At 47.0% G+C, this 10,248-nt stretch overlaps 1 protein-coding gene across 1 annotated transcript in view; it reads left to right on the top strand.

The window, feature by feature from the left end:
• Positions 1-10,248, top strand: part of P2rx3 (purinergic receptor P2X 3) — a 40,120-nt gene that overhangs the window by 4,253 nt on the left and 25,619 nt on the right. The window contains exon 3 of the mRNA XM_032901983.1: positions 9,767-9,902. Coding sequence (XP_032757874.1) covers positions 9,767-9,902 — 136 coding nt within the window. The remainder of the gene's footprint in view (positions 1-9,766; positions 9,903-10,248) is intronic.

The following is a 10,248-nucleotide window of genomic DNA, read 5'->3' as shown; positions in this document are numbered from 1 at the left end:
GAAGTTGGTACTAACCCAGTCAGTGATCCTCACAAACAAATGCAAAGTTTCAACGGTGTGTAAAACGTGCAACCCAAGTTCTGAAGGGTGGTTAGAAGCAACCAGATGACCAGGAGGAAGAACCCTTAAGGCAAAAAATCCCATGTCTGTGGAGGGAAAAGAGCCTGGTCTGAGGGAAGAAGAGTCTATGGGAGTAGAGGCTAGAGTGTAGAAAGGTCCCTGGAAGCACAGAGGTCAGACCTGGCATCCTACGACAGCTAAGAGCTTTTGTTTCCACAGGCACAAACAAACGAGAAGGAAGTTACTGACAATGTTCAACCTATTTGTGCAGCTGAGACTGAGGAAGAACACTGTGACCAGACCCGAGCGGTCTGATGTGCCCAAGGATTAAGAATAGGAGTGGATGTAGAAAAGCTTGCGGGAGAGGCCTAACACTGCCTCGATAGAATTCAAAAGGCGTTTTGTTTTGTTTTACATTTTATTGTGTTCGTTTCGGGGAATCAGTTCTCTCCTTCCACCACGTGAGTTCCAAGATGGAACTCTGGTCCTCCAGCTTGGCAGCCAGCACCCTTCCCCACTGAGCCAACTGGCCTGTCTGCCCCTTCAAAGGGTATTTAATGTTGTGGTGTTGGCACTTAACTAATACCTGAATCTTTTCCCTGTTATTTTCTGCCAGGGAGACAGGACACAAAGCCTCGCCTAAGAAGTATACAGCACGAACCAAGTATTCCTCTTACACACTCACGCCAACATACCACCTAATCATTTGGGTTCTAGCTTCAGCTACCTGGTGTGCTTGACACTTCACCCAGATTTGGTGTACAAGAGGCTGGGGATACCATCCTTTTGACACCCAGGTAGCACCCAAAGCTCCACATCAGCACACTAGGTGACATGCTGGAGGGATCAGTTAGAATCCCTCATCCTCTAAGTACAAAGGGGGATGGCACCCATTGTAGCCTACTTTCTCCCTACACCACAGCCTCAGGATAAGGAGACTACCTGATGTGACATCCCACCTTCGACACCACCGTGACACAGACCTGGGAATAGCAATTCCCAAGGTCTAGGAAATGGATGTAAGGGTACCTCCTGTCAGCGTGTTCTTAGATGACATATGTCAAGTGCCTTTCCCTAGATGGTGACTCAGTCAGTATTATGTTATATGTGGTAACTATTATTGTTCCTAGACTCCCTGTTGTGCCCTCCTCTTTCCCTCTACCCAGCTCACACCTTCCTAAGAGACCCCTCCCCCCCACGCCCACAATGCACACATTTCACACCCACTCCCTGGCCTCCTCCTCCTCGACTCCCTGGGGATAAATGGGAGGGTGTCGAGATGCTGCTGGAGCCTCTTTCCTGCACATCCTACCTGCCAAGGAGCTGCCACCGCCTTCCGCTCTATAAATAATAAACCAGAAATGCGAGGAAAAAAAAGAAGTCAGAGCGGCAGAGTAAATGCCAAGAACCAGAGACTCAGTCCTGATGCATCTAAGTCCTGGCCTCTAGAGACAGCCTCAGCCCCTCTGTTCTGGAAATGAAGCAACCCCTCACCTCCCATTGCTAGCTACCCTGATGACGTTCTCAGCCCCATGGGGCCACTGAAATTCTTCCATTTGTTAACTCAGAATTCTAACGTGGCTTCTCCTCCCTACTGGGCATACATAGAGTCTTAAAGGAAGAGGAGGAGGAACAGACTGGTTAATTGGTTCTCTACCTCAAGCCCCTTCCTCTGGAGACCTTCCTGACTTAGGGGGTGCATTTCTCTCCGTGAAGCAGGGGCCTGACCTGAGATAGAACTAGAGAGCCTACAGTGGGGTAGCTGGAAGTGATCCAGAGCAGAATGCCCTGTTTAGAACCTGCTTCCCAGGTATATGACTCTAGGCAAGTTCCCACACCCTTCAGTGCTTGTTTCCTCGTGTGTGGTATAATGGTTGGAAAATAGCTACCTCATTAAGGCTTTATGGAAGGAGTCAACTTAGTGTCATAGAGTTGCTTGTATGATATGGCACTCTGAGTGTTCTTTGCATCTACAAATGTGCCCTGGCTTTAAAGATGGGGGAGTGGGCTCAAAAAAACCATTTCTTTAGCTAAAAAGAAAGAAACATATCCATCCGATGACAAGGCCCACTGGAGTTCCAGGTGTCTGTATTTGGAGTGCGGCTTACTCTTTGATGAGAGTTCAGCAGCAGCCACCATCTTAGCTGAATCAGAGGGTCAGGCCCCCCCAGACCTCGTTCCCCATCATTCAGGACGGCATGAGGCCATGAGCTAATGGTGCTCTTCCAGATAACTTCCTCAGATCCTGTAACAAGATGCTGCCTTCTTCTCTGTTAGAATATAACATGCTGAATGAGACTTAATGAAATTCCTCCCCTTCAAAAAAAAAAAAAAAACTATTGCAAGAATGAGCGGTAAAGCAAATGGCACTGCAGACTTCTGTAAAGGCGTGGTGCTCAGAAGAGCATTTCACAAGCATGTGGATGAGGCTTAATGGCACATTAATCAACTACAAGGCAGCCACAATAAAGCAGGTAACAGGTTTGAAACCATTTGGCAGATCTGTGTCTCCACCCTCTTTCTCTCATGCAAGAAAGCCTTCAGAATCCAAGAGAATGATGCTACAAAAAGAAGCAGAGAAATATGAAATGTACATGCTAATTAGTTTAATAGACTCATCCTGTAATGTATACATGCACCAAAACATTCACACTGTGCCCCATAGACACAGACAAAGATTGCTTGCCAATTACAAGTTAAAGTAGAGTGGCTGGGGAGATAGCTGAATGGGTAAAGTGTTCGCTTGCCTCGCAGGCCCAAGGACTTGAGTTCAATTCCCAGAACTTGTGTCCTGCCATTGGGTACATTCTTCTAATTCTAGTGTTGGAGAAACAGAAAAGGTGGATCTCTGGGATTTGTTGACTAGACAATCTAGCTTAGATGCTGTCTTAGTCAGGGTTTCTATTCCTGCACAAGCATCATGACAAAGAAGCAAGTTGGGGAGGAAAGGGTTTATTCAGCTTACACTTCCACGTTGCTGTTCATCACCAAAGGAAGTCAGGACTGGAACTCAAGCAGGTCAGGAAGCAGGAGCTGATGCAGACATCATGGAGAGATGTTACTTACTGGCTTGCTTCCCCTGGCTTGCTCAGCTTGCTTTCTTATAGAACCCAAGACCACCAGCCCAGGGATGGCACCACCCACAATGGGCTGGGTCCTCCCCCTTGATCACTCGTTGAGAAAATGCCTTACAGCTGGGTTCATGAAGGCATTTCCTCAACTGAGGCTCCTTTCTCTGTGATAACTCCAGCTTGTGTCAAGTTGACACACAAAACCAGCCAGTACAATTGACCTCTTGTCAACTTGACACACAAACACATCACTATTAAGCCTCAACCTTACTTTCTTTTTCATCCTCAAGATCTAAATAACTTTAAGAGTCACACAGTCTTTACATATTAAAGTTCAATCCATGTAAAATATGTAAATCTTTTAAAATTCAAAGTCTCTTAACTGTGGACTTCACTAAAATACTTTCCTTAAGAAGGAAAAATATCAGGGCATAGTCACAATCAAAAGCAAAATCAAACTCCAACTATCTAATGTCTGGGATCCACTCACGATCTTCTTGGCTCCTCCAAGGGCTTGGGTCACTTCTCCAGTTCTGTCCTTTGTAGCACACACCTTTTCTTCTTGGCTCCAGCTGCCTATGCTCCACTGCTGCTGCTGCTCTTGGTGGTCATCTCATGGTACTGGCATCTCCAAAACACTGCTGTCTTCCCATGCAGCTAGGCTTCACAATTGCCTCTCGCAGGCTCTCTTCATGGTGCTAAGCTTCAACTCCTTTGCATGACCATTTCAGTCCTGGGCCATCAATTGCAACTGAGGCTGCACCTTCACCAGTGGCCTTCCATGACCTCTCACAGTGCCCAGCCTCAACCGCTCTTCATGACCTCTTTATGCCTTCAAAACCAGCACCACATAGGTAACTCTTACACATTACTAAGTCCAGCCACAGCAGGAGGTGTAACCTTGGCTTTCTCTGGAACACAGCATCTTTGTGCTCTCAGAAAACACTTCCCAGAAGATTTCACATCAATAGTGCTGGTCTCTTCTTAATCACCACTAATTTCTTAGCTTCAGCTGACCAGCCTCAATAGTCCCAGTAATGCAAAGGTTTGCTTTAGTAGTTCTGCTATCTTGTTAATCACAGCTGATTCTTCAGCCCCAGCTAACCAAAACCACACAATCGTCACAATCAAAATAGCAACAGTCCCGATAAGAGTCCTTAATCTTCCCTCTGAAACTTCACAAGCCAAGCCTCCGTCTTCTGCACTGTTCTCAACATTATCTTCCAAGCTCCTACAGAACATCCCACAGAGTCTTAACACCCAATGGCTCTTCTAGCTCAAAGTTCCCAAGTCCTTCCACAGTCCTCCCCAAAACATGGTCAGGTTGTCACAGGAATACCCCACTATGCCGGTACCAATTTGTCTTAGTCAGGATTTCTATTCCTGCACAAACATCATGACCAAGAAGCAAATTGGGAAGGAAAGGGTTTATTCAGCTTAAACACTTCCATGTTGCTGTTCATAACCAAAGAAAGTAGGACTGGAACTTAAGCAGGTCAGAAACTTAAGCAGGAGCTGATGCAGAGGCCATGGAGGGATGCTACTTACTGGCTCGCTTCCCCTGTCGTGAATACTCAGTTTGCTTTCTTATAGAACCCAAGACCACCATCCCAGGGATGGCACCACCTACAGTGGGCTGGGTCCTCCCCGCTTGATCACTAATTGAGAAAAATGCCTCACAGCTGGATCTCATGGAGGCATTTCCTAAACTGAGGCTCCTTTCTCTGTGATAATTCCAGCTTGTATCAAGGTGACACACAAAACCAGCCAGTTCAGATGCTAAGTTCCAGTTAAAAGTGAGAGACTCTGTCTCAGATAGGTAGACATAGACGTACAGACAGACAGACACATAGATGGACGGATAAGCACATGAACCTAAGTTCAGTCGCCAAGACTCTCAGAATAGAAGTAGGGAACTGGCTCCCACAAGTTGTCCTTGGACCTCCACATGCACATCTACCCTCCCCAGAAACTAATTAATTAAAAAGAAGGCAGTTTCTCAAGATGTTACTTTTATTTCCTCAGATGAAGGAATAAGACGAGAGCCATACCCAAGCTGTGTGGATACACATCTTGGGCTAAGCCCAGAGCATTTCCTTCTCTGTTCTAACTAAACCAAGGCCTAAGCCTAGAAGCTTCTAGCTTCCTTACAATCTAATCTTCTAAGCTGACTGACTTAATCCAGCTTCTTTGGACTTGTAACTGAACTGCTCTGCCTGGCCTCATACTAACTTTGGCAATATGTTCCAATCCTCTGGCTCATTCTATGTCTAACTTGTTCCCTCTGTAACCTGTCTCTGCAAAACTGCCATACACACACCACCACCACCTTTTTTCTCTCCCTGCACTGCTCTTAAATAGCCTCCCTTCCTCTGCTTCTCCTGTGAGTTGGGTGTACCCAATCTCTGATTCATGCTGTCAGATCTTTTTCTGGTTCGTCACTTTGCCCCTCAATTAGATATCACTTTCAAACATGGCTGCTTCCTTTTACAAGCTAACCTTCACTGTTAGGGATTAAAGGTGTGTACTAAGGGCATGTCTGGATTCCAGCGTAGCTCATACTGCAATCCAGGGCGTGTCTGGATTATAGCCGGATCATATCTTTAGATGTGATCCCTTGCCAGATCAGCCATATTACTGGATTAAATTTTTCTCTACATCTTTAAATGTAAAGGAATGAAGAGTTTCAGATGGCTCAGTGGTTAAGAGCACTGATTGCTCTTCCAGAGGTCCTGAGTTCAAATCCCAGCAACCACATGGTGTCTCACAACCATCTGTAATGAGATCTGATGCCCTCTTCTGGTCTGTGTGAAGACAGCTACAGTGTACTTATATATAATAAATAAATTAAAAAAAAAAAAAACCTTTCAGTAAGAGAAGCCCTGTTACAAGGATGGCACCATGCCACTCACTAAACAAAGAGGCATGTGCAAAGATCAGCCTGTGCTTACAGTAAGTCTGTCTTTCCTACAAGTGGCTCTACCTCCATCAATGTCCTTAGAGCTGAATCCTTCTGCATCTTCTGACAGTATAAGGACCTCAAAGGCCAGACACTTTAACCTCCACCCAAGAAAACTGTTTCCTCCCTCTCAGAATACACACAACTTGGAATAGCAAGCTTCCAGTCTGTGCAGCTATGTAGTACCCACCACTTTTACCACCTTCTGAAGCATCAGTTGATGCCAACTCAATGCCAGGAGTTCCTGGGCTGGGCACCCTTTCTGCCTCCTTTCAAATGCTTCATGCCCAGCTCAGCCCAGGTATTGCCTCTGCAGCTGCCCTGCCAGGGATCTAGACAACAAGGGATCTTCTGAGCTAAGCTACCTCAGATTCCTTCTGTCATCTTCAACTGATATGGTTCCCCAACCTTTGGAAGAAGCATAAATGCTAACCCAGACATTCCAAAGCATGCTGTTCAGCTCTGCCAATTGTCAGAAATTCTCTCTCCTAAACTGGTTTCTCTGGTCAAAGTCAGGAGGGCTTAGGAGTATAGCTCGGTGATAGAGAGCTTCCATAGCATTTGTGAGGCCCTAGGTTCCATACTGGACATTGCAATAAAATAGCCACAGTAGTAATAATAATAAGGATTGTGATAATAATAAAGCTAAAATTTTTATCATATTATTAGTTAGTTATATAGAACTGTTGTTGTAAAAATATAAAAAATAAAAAAAAGTATTGCTGTCTTTTAGCTTGATAGGTCCAGCACCTCGGTGCCCCACAGATATCTTGGGGGAATACACATCCCAACTCCTCGTCGGCCCAGTGTCTCCTGCTGCCGCACACTTTGCTACACTCAAATTGTCACATAAAAGAACACACAACACAATAATCTTTGACCTAATTGGTAAGATATAATTGCCCACCTAAACATACAAAGCTCAGTACCATCCATCCCTTAAAAACATTTGTAACAACCTGTAAAAGTACAGAGTAGAATCTTAACATCGCCCACCATATTGTCCTGCTTCTCTCTCCCTGTCCTCTCCTTTCCATTCCAGTCTCCTCCTCTTCCTTCAAACTTCTCTCCCGCCCATCCTTCCTTCTCCTCCAATGACAGACCTCCTTCTATTCTGTACCTGCCTCACCTGTACTTTACAAATTCAATGTGGAGAAGGTTCTGGTGAAGTCACCTGATTCCTGAGTACGTGACTAGGCAGCTGTCCTTGGGCAGTGGAATTAACATCAAAATACAGATAACTCCAGGGCAAACCACAACATTGAACATTCATTTTTTTCCCCAATCTACTTGATAGATTTTTCTCACCTATACAATAAAGATAGTAACTGTATTTGTCTCCCAGTGTGTCACCAAGACCAAATGCCTCCACTGTCAAGCTGGAACAGTTATAGGGACTGAGTGTCTTGAGCTCTGAGGGCTATGGTGGCCACACAAAGAGGAAGTCCTTCACAGATGTACAGAGTCGGCTGTAGGAGGCCCTCCCTGATGCCAGGGAAGTCTGGGAGGATCTGAAGAAGCAGGGGGAAATGGAAGAGAACAAGTTTTATCTTATCCACTTGGTCCCATAATGGCTCCAGAGAGTCCTTGAGGATGACGCTAGCTGAGACTCCTAGAAGTGGGGGATATGGAGCCTGAAGTAGGCACCTTCTGTAGCCAGGCAGGACTCCCAGTAGAGGGATAAGGACAGCCGCCTACCCACAAAATCTGACCCAAAATGTGTCCTGCCTACAAGAAGTACAGAGACAAATATGGAACAGAGACAAAGACGGAGCAGAGACTGAGAAAATGGCCAACCGGTGGCTGACCCCTCTTCAGACCCATCCTATGGGCAAGAACCAATCCCCGACACTATTAATGGTACTCTGCTATGCTTGCAGATGGCAGCCTAGCATAACTGTCCTCTGAGAGGCTTCAGCCAGCAGCAGATGGAGAGAACCACAGCCAAACATTAGAGAGAGCTCAGAGAGTCTTGTGGAAGACTTGGGGGATGGATTGGGGGACCTGGGGTGGGGGATAGGGACTCCACAAGAAGACCAACTGAGTCAACTAACCTGGACTCTTGGGAGCTCCCAGAGATCCACCAACCAAAGAGCTACATGGGCTGGACCTAGGCCCCCTGCACATACGTAGCAGATGTACAGCTTGGTCTTCACGCAGGTCCCCCAACAACTGGAGTGGGGGCCATCCCTGACAGTTACCTGCCTGTGGATCCCATTCCCCTAACTGGACCACCTTGTCTGGCCTCTATGGGAGAGGATGTGCATAGCCCTGAGGTGACTTGATGTGCCAGGGCGGGTTGTGGGGGATAGCTCCCCCTTCTCCTCTGAGAAGGGGCGGGGGTAGGAACTGAAGGGGGCCTGGTGGAGAGGGGAAGGCTGTGATTGAGATGTAAAGTAAGTAAATAATTAGAAAACAGACCTATGGGAGATAGGTAATGGGCACTAGGTGGAAGCACAGCGCAAGGAATAAGATCAGTGTCCCGCCCTCACGGCAGCACCCGCCTCCCTGGCAGAGCACTCTGCCCACGCCCTCTCCCTCCGAATTTCTCAGCTGACCCCTGGTCGGGCGAAGACTGCCAACTCCCCTGCTCCCACGGCCTCTCACCCGTTCCTTTCTGAATGGCCACTGTGTCTCTGGCACACAGGCCACAAGCATGAGTAAATCTTGGGATGCGGCCTGAGGCTTTCTGTCTCTTCTTTCTCCTTGGTGCCTGCTGGAGAGGAGACCTCATTCGTTATCAACAATAATTTCTTTTAGACATGTATATGGCCACAAGGGGGTATAAATTCCTTCTTAGGAAAAAAAATTAGATTTTTTTTTTTCTTTTTGAGACGGATTCTCCGTGTAGCCCTGGCTGTCCTGAAACTCACTCTGTAGACCGGGCTGGCCTCAAACTCAGAGATCTACTGCCCACTGGGATTAAAGGCATGAGCCACCACCGCCCAGCTCCTTTTCAAATTCGCTGGTTTCTTTGTGCGTAAATCACAAGTAGGCAGAGACTGTAGCCCAATATTGATGGCGAACTTTCCTAGCATTCTGCCATCTCCAGTGCCATGGTTTTAAAAAGAATAATGCCTGGCATGATGTAATATACCTGTTCTAGGGAGGTGTAGATGGGTGGATAGAGGGCTCACCAGCCAGCCAGTCTAACCAACCACTGAGGGCCAGGCTCAGTGAGACCTTGCTTCAGAAATAAGTTGGACGGACAATGATAGAGGTGATGTTGGAGTGTCTATCTCAGTATCAACATCTGATGCCTGGCATGATGCCACATGCCTTTAATTCTAGTGCTTGGGAGGCACAGACAGGTAGATCCCTGTGCGTTTGTTCGAGGCCAACCTAGTCTACAAAATGTGTTTTAGTCTAGCCAGGGCTACACAGTGAGACTCTGTTTCAAAAAGAAAAAAGTCAAATATCAACCTCTGACCTTTCCCACATAGCACACGCTGGGATATTAAGAGCTTCCAGAGGGAAGCAATTATAAAAAGAAGCCCAAGGGTGCTCCTTGGAAGTGGGTTTGAAGACTCACTGAACTACCCAAGAACTCATCCCAACACATCTCCCTGCCAAGCACACCTATATGACTCTAATGTTGGCAGGAAGGAGAGTTTTCCCTGCCCCTGTCTCATGAACCTATGGACTCTTTCTCTGTATCCCTGCTCTTCTGTTGCAGGTGGGTTTTCTTGCATGAGAAGGCCTACCAAGTGAGGGACACCGCCATTGAGTCCTCAGTAGTTACAAAGGTGAAAGGCTTCGGGCGCTATGCCAACAGAGTCATGGATGTGTCGGATTATGTGACCCCACCCCAGGTATGGTGCCCTCCCCCCGGGGATATGTGCATGCCCATGTCTGGGGAGGATAGGGACAAAGGGTCGGTGTCCTGAGCCAGCAGTACTATTGGAGACACAAGAACCTGCCCTCCAAAATACAGCACTGGGTATAAAGAAGCTAGACTTTCCACACCCCCGACCCTGTGTTTCAATGGTGACCGATACGGGAAGAAAGCAAGAGCCACCAGCTACCAAGTTAGTTCCTTTGGATGCCCTGTGTCAGCCCCGCCACCTTGACCAAATCATTCTGCCTAGGGCTTCCTGTTCTGTAGAGTGGAAACAGCTTCCTGCCCCACAGGTTGGGACTGGGCTTTTTCCTCTCCCT

Source organism: Rattus rattus, chromosome 5 (assembly GCF_011064425.1).
Source record: "Rattus rattus isolate New Zealand chromosome 5, Rrattus_CSIRO_v1, whole genome shotgun sequence".
NCBI lineage: Eukaryota > Metazoa > Chordata > Mammalia > Rodentia > Muridae > Rattus > Rattus rattus.
The sequence above is the reverse complement of the archived record's forward strand: the minus strand, read 5'-3'. Positions and strand labels throughout refer to the sequence as shown.